The following is a 20243-nucleotide window of genomic DNA, read 5'->3' as shown; positions in this document are numbered from 1 at the left end:
CAGACCTCTGTCTGCAGAAGGCACTCACATAGTCTTTGTTCCTGTGCTCAGCACTGTGTGAAGTATATGGCAGGGCATGAAGTCATTTTTAATGACATTTCACTTCAAAACACATGACTAAAGTTGTCAGGGCTCTGTAGGAACACGGGTCTAGCCCACAAGAACCTCATGTCAGGCTGAAGGTTTAGCATGTCACAAGAAAAAGGAATTTCTTAATGAACACTTTGATAGGAGCTGTGTAGCTTAGAGATAGGGTTTGAAAACTCGGCTCTCACATGGTGAGTGGGAAAGCTTTGCCAGCTGAGTGTGTGGAGAAGTGTCTTCCTGCAGATAGCATGTCCTTTCTGAAGGCTTGTTTAGTAGTCCTCAAATGGAGTATGTGCCTTTACCTGGAGTCCCGCTGCCCTTGTCTCTCGCATGGTAGGTCCCATTACGGTGACAAGCAACACATTCTTTCACGTAGTCTGTGGTGGAAGGGTCTAATAGTTCCCTTGGGTTGATGATCTGTTTTACTTGTCCGTAATGTATCCAGGCAAGATTAGCAAGATCTGGTGTCAGGCAGTATGACGTGAAAGAATGCTATCATTTTCCACTTAAAGTTATTATTTTGGGGTTGTATTTCTCTCTGATACTTTTGTTGAGAAGAGGGGGCGTTTCACCAAACAGTAATCATCTCAGATGTGAAAGGGACATGCTAATTTCTGTACTTACTCTTTTGTCTACATTTGGCTCTTGTGCAGTGGATTCCATCTATTGTTACACTGCTCTAGTACAACTCATCCTCCTATTCTGCAGTATCTGTACTGAGCACTTCCTTGTAACCCCCCCATAGGGATCTTAACTGCTGGCATGGGAATGACTTCATCATTAGCATCACGGCTATACAGTTGGAATGTTTTTCACTTCATTAAATAGTAACTGTGGGTAAATACTGTTTAAAACAGCAGTTGCTGGCTTGCTAGCCATTCCATATGCCCATCAGACTGTAGTCTTTGCATCTGGTGTGCATTGCCTTGCACGGTGGTGTAAGCAAGACCTGGATGAACTTTCTGATGAAAGGAAGCATAGAATGTCTGGGTTGGAATTAGAAAATATTAGTATTTCTTTGATTTGGCCCAGGGTTATATCTGGTTTCCCTTCACTTCATGGAGCACCCTTCCATGTTCTCAAGTGACCTGTGCTTCATAGAGTGTTAATAATGTTGTCATTCATATTATTGAGTCCTGACAGCAATTCAGAAACTGTAAGTGAAAGTCTTTCCTACAAAAAATCTGGAGCCCTTCAGAGAATTGAAAATGCTTCACATATTCAGAACCGTGCTTTTAAGGCGCTCTGGCATTGCCCTGCTGAACACAAGTGCAGGAGCTAATGCTTGAGAAGTGCTGTTAACTTCAGCTTCAAACTCTGAAGTATGCCAGCTTTCCTGGCCCTACAGTAGTGTTTTGGTTCAGATGAAGAGTGTACTGCTGAAACAAATCTCCGTATTATTCCCACTTCCCCACTTTTGGTTCAAACTTGTGGAGCAGTTTTGGAGTGTGCAGGCTGCCTGAAACTGTCACTCTATGAGAGCAGTGGAACACACTTCAGCTGTGACTGGGCATCCAGTCTTTGTGAACAAAGTTGAACAAATCTAAAATAAGCCCTATCTTCCCTACATATAATGATGAATTTAGGTCCATAATACAAAGTATTCCTCTCTACAGATCCACATCCAGTATTCTGCAATACTAATGTAAACAAGGTGACAATGCAGTTATATTAATTCTGTTTTCTTCTTTTTTTCCTGTTGCTATATTTTACATTCCAGTAGTCAGAATAATACGTTCTGGACAGGATTTGGCAGATACTGGGTCCTTTAAGTAATATGATCAATGTTGGGTTTTTTTCATTACATTCACATGAGATTTTTAGAACAAGATCTCATCTCCTGTTGAAACCAAACTATTTGGATGTTTTAAAGGACTAGTTTTGCTGACCAGCCCAACAACAGAAAAGCATTTTCTTCATCATGATATCTTGTAATTTCTCCTATTAACCTCCGTGGGACATGAAGAGTATCAAAAATGATTACATTTTGTAAAATGAAAAGTCATCTTCTTTAAATATCCAATTTACAGGGGTCCAAAAAATGACAAGAAAAATGAAATGACAACAGTGTACTTGCACTCCTTTATATTTTTTTCACTCAAATTTGATTGAAAAATGTTTTTAACAAGCATTTTTATGAGACTGTGGGTCATGAGAGCAGCTAACTTCAAGAACATGGTTTTTTTTTTTTTAGTTTGAAAAGACATCTATATTTTAATCTCTGCATGAGAGAAAGCATTTCTAAGTCATATGAAAATATGTCAATTTGAAGAAAGGAATAAAAGATTTGTGCTTTGTTGTCATTTTTGCTGGATATTAAACGTGACAGTGTACCTCCTGCTGCATAATTGGATAAAAAATGGGATTGGTAACACTTGCCCAGTCCCAACATCAATATTCCAGCCTCCTGTATCTCACTTTTATATATAAAAGTGTGCAGCAACCTTAATATAGTACAGGGTACAGAAATATCTCCTCGAACAGATAATTCTCCAGCATCAGCAGCTAGGTTGGAACAAAAAGGTACAGAGCTACTGAAGAGAGTCCAGCAAAAGGCTACTAAGGTGATGAAGGGACTGGAGTGTCCCTCCTGTGAGGGGTGGGAGAGACTGGGACTGTTCAGCCTGGAGAAGAGAAGGCTCAGGGGGGAGCTCATCAGTGTATATGAATATTTGAAAGGGTTGGTTTAGTAGAGGTGATGCAGGTGGCATATGGATGCTGTTGTGCTGCACACTATCCAGTATCACCTCATTCTTTTCCATCTTTCCGTTTGTGTTCACTGGCTGCCTTGCATTTTATACTGAACTTGCATGTTTTGGGGACAAGGAAATATTTTTATCCTGGTTTGGTGGCACAGTAAGTATATGATAACTAAAAAGACAATAAACAATTTGATAGTTTGGTTCTGAATATTTATTGATGTATTAAGTTCTAAATTATTATTACATTATTATATACATTATTTCTTAAATACTGGGTTAAATACATTTTTATATGGGTAATTATTTGTTTCTATAGAAGTGCTTTTGCACAGGAAGTGACACCCTGAACATAGGTCTAGGTCAGTAACAGCTTTTGCTTGCTTTTCATGTGGGACTCCCAGACGAAGTTGAGATTGGGTTTACTGCAAGAAAGGGGATAACTTTTCATAGTGCTAAGAACGTACTCAGTAGGAAATTAGAATCATTACTCCTGCTCCCAGTATGAGATGTTTGTTTTGTTTCTTTATATATGATTAACAGTCGCCATGCTTTCTGAATGTGGATGCGTTACATGTCAGCTTGTAGCTATATCCACTGTCACACCAACTATTTAAGGCTGACCCGGATCGTGTTAGTCATAACAGGACCTAAACATCAGTGTTTTGCCCACATTTTTGCCCAAATCCTCGCACAGTTTAAACAATATCAGATATAAGACCATAAAGCAAGTTGTTTATCTCAATGTATTCACATAAATAGGGTAGAGATATCTGTTGTCCTCAAACATTTTCCCCAGTCCCCTTTTCCCAGCATAGGTGGATGCAGTTTCTAGCTTGGATTATTTGGGCAGGTGAAATACTGCTTCCTGTGCAGGAACAGATGTGGCAGGCTTTATAGACTTTGCAAGATGTAAATGTTCTGATGTGCAGCTGTTCTGCTAGAAATTGGTTTGGAAACTGTTTTTAACATGGCAGCCAAAATATCCATGCCATTGGCTTGGTTCTTGGGTGCAGATGCTGCTGACAGCCAGCCAAATTACTTACACAACCTTATTACTAAACTAAGTTCAAAGCCATTTTAGCCTTTCTTGGTGCAGCAGGTGACATTTGTGAGCTGATCATAAGAACCTGGTCCTTTACAAGGCAACTCCAAATATAGCTAGTAGGACATTGAGGAGTTAGCAGTCTTTGGCTTTGATAACTAGTGGCAGCAAAGGACAGTATTAGAAGGAACTGAAACCATGTACCATTAGTAGATACATGCAAATCAGTGTGTTGGAATCTCTGTGGGGGTTTGTTTAGGGGAGGAAGTCCCTACTAGTTATTTGCAAATATCTGATAGGGCAGATACTAGAAATTGGCAAAACAAAACAAGTCTATTCTGAGGAATGATTATGTGAGAAATCATTATAGCGAAAAACTAATACTCATGGTTAATTTAATTGTCTAAATATGTTTCTACAACTTCTGTTCTACTGAGGTTTGAGGGACGTATTATTTAAGGGAGCTGGAATAGCACCATACTAAATCACCTCAGCTGGAAGTTTAAATCACCCTTATTGGTGCTGTGTATGAACCTAATGAATAGCTTTTTTTTAGTGGTAAAACTGGTTGAAGAGGTTTCTGCCACACCCGTCATCTCCTCCCTCAGCATGTACTGTGCTGTAAGCTTTCATTAGTGAAATGAACTAGGTCTCCAACAAATCTGCTCCTCATCACTTTCTCTCTTTGTTGTTGTTGCTTTGTTTGTTTGGAGTTTTTTTGTTTGGGTTGGTGTTTGTTTGGGTTTTTTTTTAAACCCAAATGATTTCATCAGTTCAGTTTACAGTGCCTCTTCCTCCTTTCCAGTGCACACAAACCCAGTTCCACTAGCTCAACTGAGGAGGTAGCAAAATATAACATCAGAATGTACTTCCCCTACTTAAAGGTGCCTGTCATAGTGGATTTTTTTCCTCCTCCTTTCTGCCATATAGGGAAGCTTATCTCAGCCTGGCTGGAATTCAAAGTTCTCAGGTCTGTTTAACAAAAGTGTGTGGGTGAACTTTTAATTTTCACCCCTTTTTAACATTCAGCTGTTTTAGTATCTGGTTTTAATGGTATTGCTGTGTCTCAAACCTCTGACTGAGTTCTGAAAAGTGTTTTCTAGCAGTAAAGTGCAACTGTTTTGCACATTTTTAGCTACAGACCAGTTTGTATGTCTGTCTACAGTCCTTTATGTTCCTTTTTCTCTCTACTGTAGAGAAGAAAGGCTTATATGCAACAGTGTGCTAACAGGCTGGTTTAACTACCTGCCTATCAGCTATCTTTAAAACTGGTCCTTGCCAGAGCGCACCCTTGGAGCAGAAACAGCAAAATAACCTTTCTGAAATAATTTGATTCTGAGCAGATGGTTTGGCATGTGTAGGCATGCTGCATAATATAGCATGTATTTTTATAATTGTTGTCTTATTGTATGATAGGTGACCTTTTGCCTGCAAATTTATGGCCTGGTCAGCTGCTATACTTGACATAAATTTCCTAATCATCTACTTCAATCATAATGTTGTTGGTCTGATCTCTGTAGAGCAAGTTTCTCATTACTTTGGTTGCTGCTACGCTCTTCCTTGCAGTAGGAAAAAATAATGAGACTTCCTTGTGATCTCTTACAACACGGATCTACCATCACCTGACAGTTCTTTTTATCTTAGGAGATCATAGGCCAGTTATGAAGAGGGATGTATTTCACTGTTAAACACAGCAGAGAATGTCAAAGGTTTCTAAAACTAAATGTATAAATTATTTAATTATTGTCATTGACCTTCATTGTCGTTATCATCATATTCCAGTGAGTCATATTACGCTTGGGATGAATGAAAGATTTTTACATGTCTTTAATAAGTAGCACATGATTCACTTCATCTATGGGGCATTTTAAGATTATGAGCAGCCTTAAAGGGCTGGCTTCTCTTCAGAGACACTGACTCAAACCAGTGAAGGGATGAGCAGCTTATCTGTTGTGCTGCCACATTGGGGTTGTGTATTATGACTCTGCCATCTGAATGGGTTTGTTGGGGAAGACACTGAGTGTGCTGAAGATGACCACTTGCACACCCTGAGAAACTTGATGGTGCCACATAGGGCTGCTGGTGTTGCAACAGGGTCATTTGGGGCTAGGGAGACCAGAGGGAGCAATGGCTTGAGGAAATCTGTGAGAGAGGGAGAACAGCACCTGGCAGGAGAAAACTGACAACACAAAACCATTGACTGTTTAATTCATGAAGGGAGAGAAGTGAGCTTTAATGCTGTGGATGGTGGTTCCCCTTAATGGACCAGCCTGTGAGAACAGTTATAGACAGCAGATACCCTGGGAGTGTAACTGAGGGGCAAGAGAAGGAGCCAGTGCCACAACCTGCATACTTCCAGGCTTCATCACCATAGCCTAAGAGAGGCTGTCTGTGGGGAAACTTTTCCAACGTCATGGCACCTCTGATTGTCTCTTACCTCACCTGATGCCAGATCCACTTACACATTCAAACATTTACCCTTCAAAGCAGCCTCTGGGCACTTCTGTGTGGAAGTCCAGGCTGGGTTATCAGAACATAGAACTGTGGCACCTCTGCACTGTGACACTAAATGCTCAATTCAGGGTCCCAAAATACATGTAAAGCCACTGTCTCTTAACAGAGAAGACCAATTAATGAGCTACAGGAAGGACCGAACTATGAAGACACAAAGCAGTAATGATATCAAACTGCTTGTACTGGTCAAAGCAGTATCTGAGAAAGATGAAAGGAGAGAACACCCAGTGCCAACAAGTACCAAGCTAACACAGGGTGGAAGACTATTGTGAAATACTAGTATGCAATGCTGGGTTTGACATAGGCTGTTATGAATTGGGCATTGTTGTAAGCTCCCTAGAGACTCTGAAAAACAAAGTGTGATGGTATATAAAAATGGAGGGAGAAAAGATATCTTACCTGGAATTCAGTGATCATTTCTGCATATTTCTCTACAAAGTCATCAAACAGGAACAATTAGACACAGGTAAGACAGAAAATAACTAAAGGAACTTGCACAAGAGTGATACAAACCACTGAAAAGTAAAGAGAAGTCATGACGAAGCCTTCTTAGAAAGGTATAAGAGCAAAAGACTAACTTGAAAGACAGCAAATGGAAGAGTAGATATTGAACACATAATTGACTTATATAACTTGCAGCAACAAGATCAATGTAAAAAGATTTAAGCATTTTAAGCTTATTTTTTTAATAAGAACTTTTGTAGACTATGACAATCAAAATTACATCAGAGCAGATAAAGCCATTTTTGTGTATATATATATATATATATATATGTAAACTTATGGCAGTAGAAGTTGTCCAACTCACAAGAGAGTAAATTATTTTTAAGGAAAAAATCCCCATATCAAAACAGAACTGAAACTCAACTGTCTAGATATTGTGGGGTTTTGCTCTTTGTATGATCAATCAAACATGGTTTGTATCAACACACTGAGCTAGGTGGAGCATTGATCTTACTTAATTTGGCAAATTCTGCTGGTCTTGCATGTGTTGGTTTTTTTTTCTGTGAGTTTAAGGAATGGTACCACTAAGCAATGAATAGACAATACAAGGGATTATATGTGAGTAATATCCTTTTATCTCTGGTGTTGCTTTGCTTCTGAGTCTGGGCAGGTTGTCTGAGGGTCTGATTTTTCAAAGGTCAGTGCCTTTAATGAGTGATTGTTATCTGATATTTGCATTATACATATGAAAATACAGCATTCAGTAAATCTTGTCTGTCTTCATAATCAGTAATACAGTTATCAGATATGCTACATGGGCAATTTAATTCTAGTCACCCATAGCAAGTCTCCTTGGTAGAATAAAGAAATATCTTCGTAAGTGGTCATCTTTCTGTGAGCATCCTTTTTTTCCTAACAAAAAGAGTGTCAGAATTGCAGTTGTAATGCATTTGATTGTTGCAGTTTCCACTGCAAAAGGCAAATTGGCATACTTTTTGTTACTAGTCATTTATGTAGAAGTAGTGTTTTCTAGGCACTTTATGGAGAGATTATAGAAGGGAATTTCCCTGAAGAGGTTACAGTGCAGAGAAGCTACAAACTGGTTCAGGAGCAGAGATGGGAGGCAATAGAGCACAACTGTCTGAAAGCAGACATGGAATATCTCCTGCCTCAGATCTGTAATTTCCTCTTTTTTAATGTATGGCTATGTTGAACTTTTTTACTTACTTTTGCACAGTGATGACTAAGATTATAGGGATTGTTAGGAAAAGTCATATAAAAGCAGTTTCATATGGGGGAGAAAATAGATCTTTTTCCTCCTCACTTGCCATAGCCTTATAAATTGTGACAGATTTAGCTCAAGCTTTTCAGTATAATCATTCCTAATTGATTACTTTTCCATTGCTTTTGTAAAATGTCGTTGTCTTGCTGCTGGTTGAGTGGATTCTCAGTTAGAAACTGTTAATGCTTTTTAGTACTATAGTTCCTGTAACTGTTAGCAGCTGAGGAGCAGATACATAATCTCAGCTATCCCTGAAGTGAACTTGCAAGAGACTTTCTAGGTCTGCAAGCTCGGTTTCTGTTTGTCATGTATGGGCTTATTATACTGCATCATCCAGAAAGTTACTAAGTTTCATCTGGCTACATGTGAAATACAGCTGGGTTCTTTCCCCTGTACTGAAAGTGGATGGCTGCTCCAGAACTCTTCTCTGAAGCTTAAAAGCCTTTTGCTGATTTCCAAACTAAACGTATTCATGCTATAGCAAAGCTATTTGTTTGTGTGGCGATATTATTCTTCATCTAAAGCATTTCTTTTCCCTTGGTAGTACTTGTATGCTGATGCATTAACAGGGAGATACTGTATCACTTTTCAGCCTCCGTTCAGCTGTGCCAAGGAAGCCACCACTTTTATCTTCCTCTCATAAAATAGTCTTTATTCCCCTGGTGGTTTCCATAACCTTTCTCTGCTCTACTTCCAGTGTAATTTTTTAAATATAGGTACCAGAATGAGGTAGATAGTCCAGATGAGATCTGATCTGCATATTGCTCAAGTAACACACCTGTAGTTCTGCTTAAAGAAGACACCTTGATGTGAAGAAGCATTGCAATTGCCTTTTTTTCCTTTGTGTTGCATGGGCCAGTGTTAGATAACCTGTGATCTACTCAAAGCACGCATCTTTCTTCTCTTCCAAACTTGGAGTTGGTAGTTGCAAAATGCTTTCAGGAACACTAAGCAACTGGGGCTGGCCCTCTTTATGGATGGAAAGATAGAAAACAGAATAGGAGAAAATGGTTAGTTCTTGGAAGGAGGGGAACGTCACAAGGCTTCTTCCTTGGAGGCATATGTTGGAGCTTGTGCAATTCAACAAACTCATAAATGACCTGGAAGAGGGAGGTAACAAAGTTTACTAAAGACACAAAATTATTTAAGGCAGTAAGGGTGAGCTACAGAGCAAGAAAATCACACTTGAAAACGAGTGTGGATAAAATGTTAAGTCATGCTCACAGCAAAGCCAGTCATAGTTTCATGTATGAAGTGGTGAGCTCTGCACTTACAAAGTGAGATCCCTGCACTTAGGAAGTGGCATCCCTGCATACCTCTGAGGGGCAAGATTCTGGGCAAAGAAAGTGTCAGGTCAGTGGCAGTCAGAACTGCCAGTCAAAAGTCCACCATTATTAGGGATGGAGTAGAACACAAGGTAAGAAATTTCTGCAGCTTCATAAATCTGATTCAGCTGCATCTGGTGAGCCCTGTGCAGTGCTGTTTCTCTTATCTCAAAGCAAATAAAGCAAGCAGAAGGTGAGCAAGGAAAAAAAAGCCATTAATTAGTACACTGTTCTGTGGTTCAAAAGACATTGGGTAAATTATTCATAATGTCATTAAAATTCAAATAAAACTGAAGTTTCCTGTTGAGTTAGCTAACATGGAGATACTGCCTCGTGTTTCTTTTCTAAGACTTCATATGTCATAGTGATAAGACGTTTTGCCTGCCTTTCCTTATCTGGAAGTGTCTGTATGCATCTTAAATAAAAAGAACATTTCCTTTTCTTACTCCACTGGAAAACTTAAAACAGTAATCCTTCTACTATAAAATTCATTAATATAGAGGAGAAATCTCTTGTGTTCTTATAAAACCTGAAGGCAATTGCAGAGCAGCTGGTTTCACAGGGGAGCAGGCAGGGGGTTCCCAGGAGACATTGGGGAATATCTACTTGGTCCAGTGTTGCACTGGGCGGACTGGGTGAGTGTGGAGTGACCCCAATTCAGAAAGCAGAAGCAGCATAACCCTCTGTGCACTGGGCTCTGCCTGTGCTCCTCAAGATAGCTAGTTGCAGTAGCTCTGGAAAATGCCTTCCTGTACAGCACGAGCATAACCTGAATGAGCTGGCAGATTTGGGGCTGCAGAATTGCTAGGGCCTGTCTGCACTTGCTTGGCTTGATATCAGTGTATAGAGTGCCCAAACTAGATGTCAAGAGATTTCCTCTTCCTTGCTGCAATGAAAACAAAATACTTGTTTGGTTGGCAAGCAGAAGAAAGCATTCCTGGTTTATGCTGGATTTACTGTTCTTTTTTGTGCCTATGATTTACATTTAGAAGCAGGCTGACTGGCAGAATAGCTGCTTGTGCTGGATACAAGATATATTGCGCACTTTTGTGGAATAGAGATTGCTGGCCATTACCAGCATGTACACTAGTAGATGCATTCCTGCACTCTGAACAGATCACTATTGACATCTCTGGTGTGTAAATGGCTAGCCATTTACAAAATCCAGCCACAGTGGTTAGATCCCAGGAGTTTTGCTGTGAAGATATTTGTTCTGCTTTTAGATATCTTTTTGGGTCATCATCTAAACACCCTGCAGAAGCATGGAAGTATATAGCGTGGATGCTGATTGTAATACTTCAATGTAATGTAAATTATTTTCACGTAAGGTTGCTACAAAGTAAAAGTAGAAACTTTTCACTGAGGTATGGATTATTCCACTTAACAAGGTGGGTAAAAAAAGCTACATTATTTTGTAAAACTAAACAAAAAAAGTCAGCAGGAAAACCCAGAATAAAACACAGATTTCCTGGCATAGGCTTCCACTTCTTAGGCATTAAATCCTTCTCCAAAATAAGCATTTATACAACTACCATCACAATTTTGAAATATAAATTTATTTATTTACTTTCTTACTGCTAGTACTTAGGCTTTGTTTGCCTGCTTAAAACAGACCTTTGAATGGCATTTGTGAAGAGTAGCAGAATTCAGATTAGCAATAGTGAAGCATTTATGAGAGGGAAAAGGGTGGGGGTTCTCACACAGTATAGCCAATATCAAATTGGTATGTGAGCTGCCAGCTTCAGCTTAGCCTGTGCCTCCTCTGCTTTCTTCCAGGTTATGGACACACAGTGCCTTTATCTGATGGAGGAAAGGCCTTCTGCATCATCTACTCAGTCATCGGGATCCCATTCACACTCCTGTTCCTGACAGCAGTGGTACAGCGCATAATTGTATATGTCACCAGGCGGCCTGTCCTGTATTTCCACATTCGCTGGGGCTTCTCCAAGCAGATTGTTGCAATCATCCATGCTATAGTCCTTGGGTTCATCACTGTCTCGTGCTTCTTCTTAATCCCAGCAGCAATATTTTCTGTCCTGGAAGATGACTGGAATTTTTTGGAATCTTTTTACTTTTGTTTCATTTCCCTGAGCACTATTGGCCTTGGAGACTATGTGCCAGGAGAAGGCTACAATCAAAAATTCCGGGAGCTGTATAAAATCGGAATTACATGTAAGTGTCAAACTAACCAGCTAAATAAAAGACATGTTATAATAATAATTAACAAAAAAAATTGAGACTTTCTCTCTCCATTCTGGGGATGGTGATTTTGTGAGCTGTCAGCTAGCAAAGTGGGCATTTGTAGGTAGCTGCGCAAGGAGAAAACCTTTAAATAGGGTTAGTTTTCTTAGTTAAGAAAGAAGCAGCTAAGGCCAGAATTCCATTGCGCTAAACCATAGCTAATTACTCTTTTGTTACTAGTAGAAAAAAATTCTTACATTATTGTTATGAAAATGGTTATGAGCATCTTGGGCTAAAATTTCAGTGCATCACAGACCCAGGATAAATGATCTCATAAGGTGAGATGAGAGGTGGACAGCCATGAATTGAGGAGCAATAGGAAATGAGGCAGAATAGCAAAGTTTCTGACTCCAGTTGTAACAGAAGGTAGCTGAAGCTGACACTGGTATATACCAGTAGACAAAGATGATAGCAAAGCAAGACCACAAGTGTTACGTTTATATTGTTTCATTACATTTGACACAGAAGGAAAGGCATATTGATCAGTGACTTTATCAAAGTAGAGCTAAGAAAATTACCTTTGTGTTGGCATTCTGAATTAATACGTGCTGAGGGCATTATTCTCCAGTGACAGTGCTTTGAAGCGTCCCAGCTTCTGGTACAGCTTCAGTCTGCGCAGTCCTAGCTCATCAGATGCACCGCCTAAAAGAGCTGAACGGCCAAACCAAACCTTTCCTGTCAAGTCCCCTTCTTAGGCTGGTATGCATTTGTCTCTGCCTCTGTACCATCTTAACTTAGGTAAAGTGTCCATGAACTTGGTTTTGTGTTTTATCTAAAGAGAGATTGGGCCTTGAATTTTTTCATTCCGTGAAGCAGGGCTTTGAACTAGCCAACAGAACACTTTATTCTCCTGCCTTCATTGCTGGAGATTTCCCCTTCTACCCATTGTGTTTAACTTACCAGCAGTAGCTTTTAATCACTACCCTATTGATCAGCAGAGTAGATATGTAGATATGGGGATGCTAAATGATGAAGTGAATGGAGAAAGTCACACATGGTAATGGCCTTCTTAAATATTCTAGCCATTCTGAAGACTCAAAGTCAGAAGAAAAATTATGGCTCAAAATTTAGAACACTTAGGAAATAAATTTCAGGAAATACTAAAAGGAAAAAGAAGCATATGTTTGGAGAGGGGGAGAAAAAGGCAGAGCGGGCTATTAAGCATATGAAACTCCATTTCCAAAAGTCAGTCTATGAGAGCTATTACCTTTAAAAATCAGTCAGTAAAGCACCAAAGTAATCAGTAATACAATTCAAGTATTCAGTTCAATTCAATTCAAGTATACAATTCCAGGTTTGGATAGTTTATGCATATTAGTAAAACACTGCAAATGATCTTCAAGCTGTTATCAGATATAGCAACTCCATCGGGTTTTTAAAATAGCAGTAATTTCATGGGTTTTTTATTTTCATTTTATTGGGTTTGTACACGTTTCTGGTTGCTTTGTTCTCCCATTCATTTCAGGGTGTTAGGTACCTTCTTGTAATTTCCAAGGAAAAGAATTCAAAAGTTTTCATGAAATATATGTGATTTGTCCTGCTAAACTGGTACAAACAACAAATAACCATATTTAGCTGCTGCATTGTTCCTTCTATTTGTAATATGTAGGGATATTAAGGGAAAATCTTTTGAAGAGCACTAAAAAATGAAGATAGTAAATAAGTGGGGGAGCATGCATGTGGTAAGTTTTAGTATTCTGTTTCATTTAATGTCTTTACCCTTGTACAGTTGTAACAAAACTTAAAGCCACTAGTGTTACTTTTGGGGGGTTTTATGTGGGTTCTTGTTGATTGTAGAATGAAAATAGAAAAATAGGATTTTACAATCTAAAGTGCATCACAGAGCTCTGAAACTGGGTCATAAAGGAAATTAGCATACTGTTTGGAGATGACAGGGATGGGAAAAGTTACAGGGTTAAAACGTTCCAGCCCCACTTAATTTGCTAATAATTGAACACTTTTTACTGTCTTTTTTTTTGCACCTAGGTTATCTGTTGCTGGGCCTTATTGCAATGTTGGTGGTTCTTGAGACTTTCTGTGAACTCCATGAGCTCAAAAAGTTTAGGAAGTTGTTTTATGTGAAGAAGGACAAGGAAGAGGACCAAGTGAATATAATAGAACATGACCAGCTCTCCTTCTCTTCCATCTCAGACCAAGCAGCTTCCATGAAGGACGATCAGAAGGCAAACGAGCCCTTTGTGACTTCCCAGTCCCCAACTTCCAATGACAGCTCTCTAAACAATTAATACAGGGGTATCCAAACCGTTGTTTGGTGCATTTATGCTACTTACCATAAGAAATAGAACGCCTCATATTTTTTTTTCTGAAAATATAAAAGCTGGAAGACTGTGCTACTTTAACAAGGACTCATCATTTCTGACATAGAAAAGACTTCTGGGAAAAATGTGGGAGCCACCCTGGGAATAGGGAAAAAATGTAGGATGTGGCTGGGAACATTAGGCCATTTTGCTTGAGGGATAAGGAGTTAGGTGTACTGCTTTCAGAGGTGCCAGAGAAAAGTTTACACAAGCACCTTCATCCAACATCTTTAGGAGAGTAGGCCTTCATTGACATCCAACTCATTTAATTGCACACCCCATCTTGCAGCTGGGGGACAGAGCAAGTTTTGGGATGTGCACTTTTGATTATCCAAAGTGAGTCACAGATTTAATCCAAACACCAAATATCTTAATCTGGAAAACATTTTCAGAGTAGTACATATAGATCTCCTGGAGGTGGGAGTGTCTAGATCATCCCTGTATTACTCAGTAACTTGCAGGTGCAGATAATAATTCTAGGAATGAAAATACAAGGCTCTGGTCCCTCCTTTGCCCATGCCATTTACATTCAAATTTCCTACCTTGTTAAAAGGTCATCTAATCACAAGAAAAATGTTGTCCTGAAGAGAGTGTGCCTTGAATCTTCCATGCTGTTTGTATGAAATACTTTTGTAAACTCTGAGAGATAGCAAGAGCAGTTCAAAATGCTGGGTGAGATGGGGTTGCAGGGAAGGGAGACAGATGCATTTCAGTCCTCTGTTCTCTGAAATGGGCAGGAGTGCGTTTTTAGCTATGTGGAATGAGATGAAAAAGAGTCAGCATATGTCACAGTTGGCATAGTCATGTCCTTATGCCATTCTCCTAGTAGATGATTGAAATCTATTCGGCAGAAGGACTCAACGCTGTTTCTTCTACAGTCCAACCCAGTGTGTACTCTTTGCTGAGCTGATAGGTAAATGGAGGAACAGAAATAGTGTCACCTTTGAACGTAGCCCTTTTTCTTCTTTTGCTTTTCTAACTAGTACTAAAGCACTTTAGAGGAAAAGGGAATGCTTCAGGGCAAAACCATTTTTCAGTTTTTCATATGGCAAGAAAAAAGGAAAAATGTCACATTTGGTTCAGATGGAACCGAATTTTTTTCCCCTTGGGAAAAGTCACTAAAAAGTCAAGATCTCACTCAACTTCCAAAGCTGGAACCTCTTTGGCTGTAACAAGAGAGGTATTTTAGTCCAGCTACCAGTCACTGTGCTGAATGCAGGGACCGCAGAGGGAATTTCAGTGAGCAGGAGATGAGACTTAAGTGGTTGTAGTACTCTCTCTTCTGGCCTTAAGTATCTACAATATGGGAGTCCTGATAATGCTTTGCAATGAACAAAAGATCTGGAGCACAAATAGCCATACTAGAACAGCCTCCCACATAGGTGTAGTGTAGAGGAGAGTCTTTTCTCTGCGATGCAAGCATGCCAGATTGCGTGTAATTTGGCTTTTAGTATTTAGAGCTGAATATTTTACTGTAAAAGAAAAAAAAAAATGGGTGTGTCCAGATTTAGCGCACATGGGAAAAATACTTGAAAGTAAATAACCCAGAATATACTGTGTTTGAGCTTAATTATAGCTTGCATCAAACAGATTTTATATCTTTACCGGAAAACTTACTTTGTGGCTAAATCAGCTGAAAGTCTTCAATGAAAAATTATATTTATAGAAAACCAGAGCTAAAGGTTTTGGTTGTTTTGGGTTTTATAGATTAGGTGAGAGAGCATACTGTCTTTGCATGTTCCCAGGAAAGTGGCTATTTTTATACTGCTTAAGTGAACACAATTCTATTTATAATGAATGTTAACCAATATATATGTACATATATACATAAATATATTTATATACTGTACATATATCATAAATCACCAGAGTTTAACAGACTTAGGAATGGCATTCTAGATATTTTTTTTTTTTCCTAGGCATCTCTTTATACAGTCAATAATTGAAAATTGCGGCATTAAAATGACACATAAAATTAAGAGTACTGTGCTACAAGAAACATTTGTACTGTTTTTTTCCAGTGGAATTTTATTGATTGTTTTCAGTACCTTAAAATTCAAGTTTTCTTTTTATTTCAGTGTAATATTAAGCTCTAAAGGATATGCACAGATGCTAAATATACAAAGTTAATTTTGCAGTGTGTACACAATTGCAAAATGTAGACACATGAAATGAAAGCACAGAATTCAAAGCAGCAGCGATAAACTAAGCAGTATACTGTGATGTAGGCGAGTATTTGTTATTTTAAACTTAAATAAAAAGTCTGGCTTTTGCCTGCCTGCCCTATGAAGTGGAGATTGTTTTCTTTAGTGATGTGTGTGTACACATACTGTAGAAAAATCCTTTCTGTGTTTGTCAAGATTGCACATCCTTTAGTTAGCCCTCCTCTGCTCAAGGTGGGACCATTAACGCCAGTGTGTTAGCTACCCTTGACATTAACTGTAGCTTAGTACTGTGTTGATTATTCATATAGAAAAAAGGCATTCCAAAGTGTGTTTGGTTTTGTTTCGAATGCTGACTGATTATAGCAAATAAAAAATAGTGGCATGATGTTTATCTTGTCTTTATAAGCTAACTACTCTGATATTTGAGGAAATCTGAAAAAATGTCACTGCAGCTTATCAGTACTACTGATGAAAACAGTGGCCTTCATTTCCTACACCTTTTAAATCTTCATGTGAAGACAACATACAAGATCAGAATAGTTAAAACTGGAATCCAGATTAGAAGGAGAAAGATTATTGTGCAGGAACTATAGTACAATGTATGTATCTTTCCTAGAAGGAAACCACGAAGAGGGTGCATATAAACCCAAATGGAGCGCAGGGTAATAATACAATGGTGCTGAAACAGAAGTTGCAAGAGGAGTTTGAAATGTGAGCAAATTACGTGTACAGAGAAAAGAATTTCCTGAGTCCTATCCTCACTGTCATCAATCGATCCAAGCATACATTCTATGACTAGTTTTGTTAGCATGCTGCATCTAGCATGCTATATCTACATTTGCCATCTTTTCTTTTAGTCATTAAATATAAATGTTTTATTATTGTTTCAAGTGAAAGAACTGGCAGGCCATTTGGTTGTGTTGGAAGAAAGAAAATGGAAGAACCCACTTCAGTTTTGATCTTGGAGCTGAGTGACAGTCCCTTTGAGAACATGTCCTCTTCCCTAAGAATTTCTTCCCAAGGTTCAGCAATGGCACAGTGTGAGCGAGCACAAGACCTGCTGAAGGCTGAAATGAGTAATTTTCAAAGTAGGTAACTTCAGAGACTTGAGTGGTTTGGAGCTTTAATGCCACCCTACAAAATTTACCTACTTGGGTGTTTATGTCAGTATAGTTGCTTAAGAGCAGCAGTTCTGGATTACACTAAATTTTGGTCTAGCCCAGTATCATGTCTCTGGCAGTGGCCAAGATCAGACATATGAACTTGTGTAAGGAGAGGGTAAGCATAAGCATGTTGAAACATGCTTAGTTCCCTGGACTATTCTCCTAGCTCCCAGCAATGGGTAGCTCTGAATCTGTGATCTAGGAGGTGTGGAAAGTTGGTGCAGGTATGATGTGTGGAAGACATACTGCACTGGGGAGCATGCTTTCTGTTAAGGTCAGTAAGAGACTGTCCCACTCAGGATCAAATGAAAATTACCTATTACTTTCCGGTAAGGCAGTTTCAAGTTAAGTGCTTTGCAGTAACCAGGTTTGAAGCAAAAGAAAGTTACTATAACTGGAAGCAGTGTTACTCCAGATGTGACCCAGTACAAAAGAATGTGGTTTCTCTTTTCTGCCTTAGTAGCTGTCATTATTGTAGTGTGTATTGAGAAGCTCCTAGACAGAAACGGTCATTTTTGAAGTCACAGGGATTAGGTTTGGAAATTCATGTGCTTGATAATGCATATAAATTACTTGATGTATGTCATTTTTAATGCCTCATCACTTCCTAAGTTATGATTTACTTGCTTTTTATTGTGGATTTCTTGTCTCAATTATCTTCAAAGGTCATCACATTGCCACTGATTATGAGAGCTGTGATGCAGTTATTTTGCTGGCGATGATGTAGGTCTGTCAGAGCCGTTGCTTTAGCTCACAACGAGACTACCTCATGTGTGGCAGTTGGGGCCAAATGATAGATTTAGGTAATGAGCAGGGACAGTGTGTCTGGGAGCAGGTGCACGGGCTGACAGCCAGTGTCAGAACAAAATCATCTGCTAAGTGACCACATAGCTTTCACTAGGCTTCATTGCCTTTCACTAGGACTAAGAGGAAAATGCTTCCATAGGAAGGTAGGAGAAAGATAAAAGTCGGGATAAAAGGAAGACTAGGGAGAAGGTGGGCCCTTGCTGGGAGGAAACATGAGACCTGTTGCCTGGGACGTGGAGAAGGCTGAGGTACTCAGCAACTTTTTTGCCTCAGTCTTCACTGGCAAGAGCTCCAGCCACACCGCCCGAGTTGCAGAATGCAGGTACTGGGAGAATGAAGAACCACCTGCTGTAAGGGGAAGATCAGATTCAGGAACATTTAAGGAACATGAAGGTGCACACATCCATGGAACCTGGTGTAATGCACCTGTGAGTCCTGAGGGAAATGGCACATGAAGTTGCTAAGCCACTCTCCATCATATTTGAGAATTCATTTCAGTCTGATGAAGTTCCCACTGACTGGAAAAGGGGAAACATAACCCCCATTTTTTAAAAGGGATAAAATTCAGACCTGGGGATTTTTTAAAAGGGATAAAATTCAGGCTGATCAGTCTCACTCTGGTGCTTGGTGAGATCATGGAGCCCATCCTCCTGGAGGCTATGCCAAGGCAGGTGGAAAATAAGGAGGTGATTTGTGACAGCCAGCATGGCTTCACTAAGGGCAAATCATGGCTGACAGGTTTGTTGGCCTTCTACGAAGGGGTGGTAGCACTAGTGGATAAGGGAAGAGTAACTGACATCATCTGCCTGGACTTGTGCAAAGTATTTGGTGCTGCCCCACACAATATCCTTGTCTCTACGCTGGAGAGACATGGATTTGATGGATGGGCCACTCAGTGGATAAGAAATTGGATGGATGATTGTGCTTAAAGAGTTGCAGTCAACACGTTGTCCTGAGAAGCTGTGGATGCCCCATCTCTGGCAGTGTTTAAGGCCAGGCTGAATGGGGCTTTGAGCAACCTGGTCTGGTGGAAGGTGTCCCCGCCCATGGCAGGGGGGTGGAACTGGATGATCTTAATGTCCCTTCCAACCCAAACCGTTCCATGATGCTATGAAGGACACTGCCAAAAGTAATCTGAAACAAAATTCAATGGATTTGGCTTTTTCACAATTTGTCTATAGTCTGTGGCTCTCTGTTACTTCAGTTACACCACATACGGTACAAGGCAGGAAAACAGCCTGGCTTTTCCCCAGTGTCCCTGTCTGACTGAAGTGCATTATGCTTGTTATAACAGGTTTTTCTGCATTAAATTCACTGAGCACTCAGACCTGTGAGCAGGAAGTATCACTGCTGAAAATTTTTGGGGGCACTGCCTGACCCTGGGACTGCCTCCTTTTTTTAGGCTTCAGGCCATCTGGAAAGAGAAGAGGGAACCCTCTATCCTAAAAAGTGAGAAACCAACTCTACTGGGAAGCTCAAAGCTCCCCAAACCCATTTTGTACTAATCCCAGAGGTCTTGCAGTCTTGAGCATATAGTGTATATGTAGAAGTATCCAAAATACCACACAGAACTACCACTCAGGTTCTCTTTGCCCAATTTATTGAGATCAGTCAACCCACTCAACCTTCTGAATTTTTCTTCCCCATTCAAGGATGTGACACACTATTCACTGACCATCCTAAGCACTCACAGGTACTTACCTGGGCCACTTCAGCAGGCAGCAAGGTGAGATTAAGAGAGCAGAAGGGAATTGTATACCATCTGCCCGAAGGAGGAGCGGTGATGGGAATAGGTGAAGGGACAGGCAGTCACTGGGAAAAACCCATCTCCACCCATGAGAACATGCTAACTTCAACCGTAGCCACCACTAAGGGGACCAGTTATTTCTAAAACTAGTTACAATGTCTGGCATATAAGGACTGTACGATTCACCTGGCTGTGCAATGTATGTCAGCCAAAGTTCATGCTGCTAGTACCATAATGAATATAAAAATTAACAGCTCATCCAGAATAAATAAATTATTTTTCATTTTAAGTGCATCGTTGTTGTGCTTCTGGGCATTATTTAGACTCTGATGTTATTCTGGCCTGCAATGCTGCGTTATCCTACAACTGTAAAGCTTCTGTCTCAGCCACGCATGGGCAAAAATTA

At 39.8% G+C, this 20243-nt stretch overlaps 1 protein-coding gene across 1 annotated transcript in view; it reads left to right on the top strand.

Moving 5' to 3' along the window:
* The window catches only part of KCNK1 (potassium two pore domain channel subfamily K member 1), a 32552-nt gene extending 16311 nt beyond the window's left edge, over positions 1-16241 (top strand). Inside the window, exons 2-3 of the mRNA XM_061471259.1 lie at positions 11173-11568; positions 13624-16241. Of these exons, the coding sequence (XP_061327243.1) occupies positions 11173-11568; positions 13624-13883 (656 nt within the window). The 3' untranslated portion in view covers positions 13884-16241. The remainder of the gene's footprint in view (positions 1-11172; positions 11569-13623) is intronic.
* Positions 16242-20243: the final 4002 nt, after the last annotated feature.

Source organism: Pezoporus flaviventris, unplaced genomic scaffold, assembly GCF_033815535.1.
Source record: "Pezoporus flaviventris isolate CSIRO_AGI_PZ_B2104156 unplaced genomic scaffold, CSIRO_AGI_Pfla_v1 ptg000066l, whole genome shotgun sequence".
NCBI lineage: Eukaryota > Metazoa > Chordata > Aves > Psittaciformes > Psittacidae > Pezoporus > Pezoporus flaviventris.
Note: the sequence above shows the minus strand (reverse complement) of the source record. Positions and strands in the feature narration are given on the sequence as shown.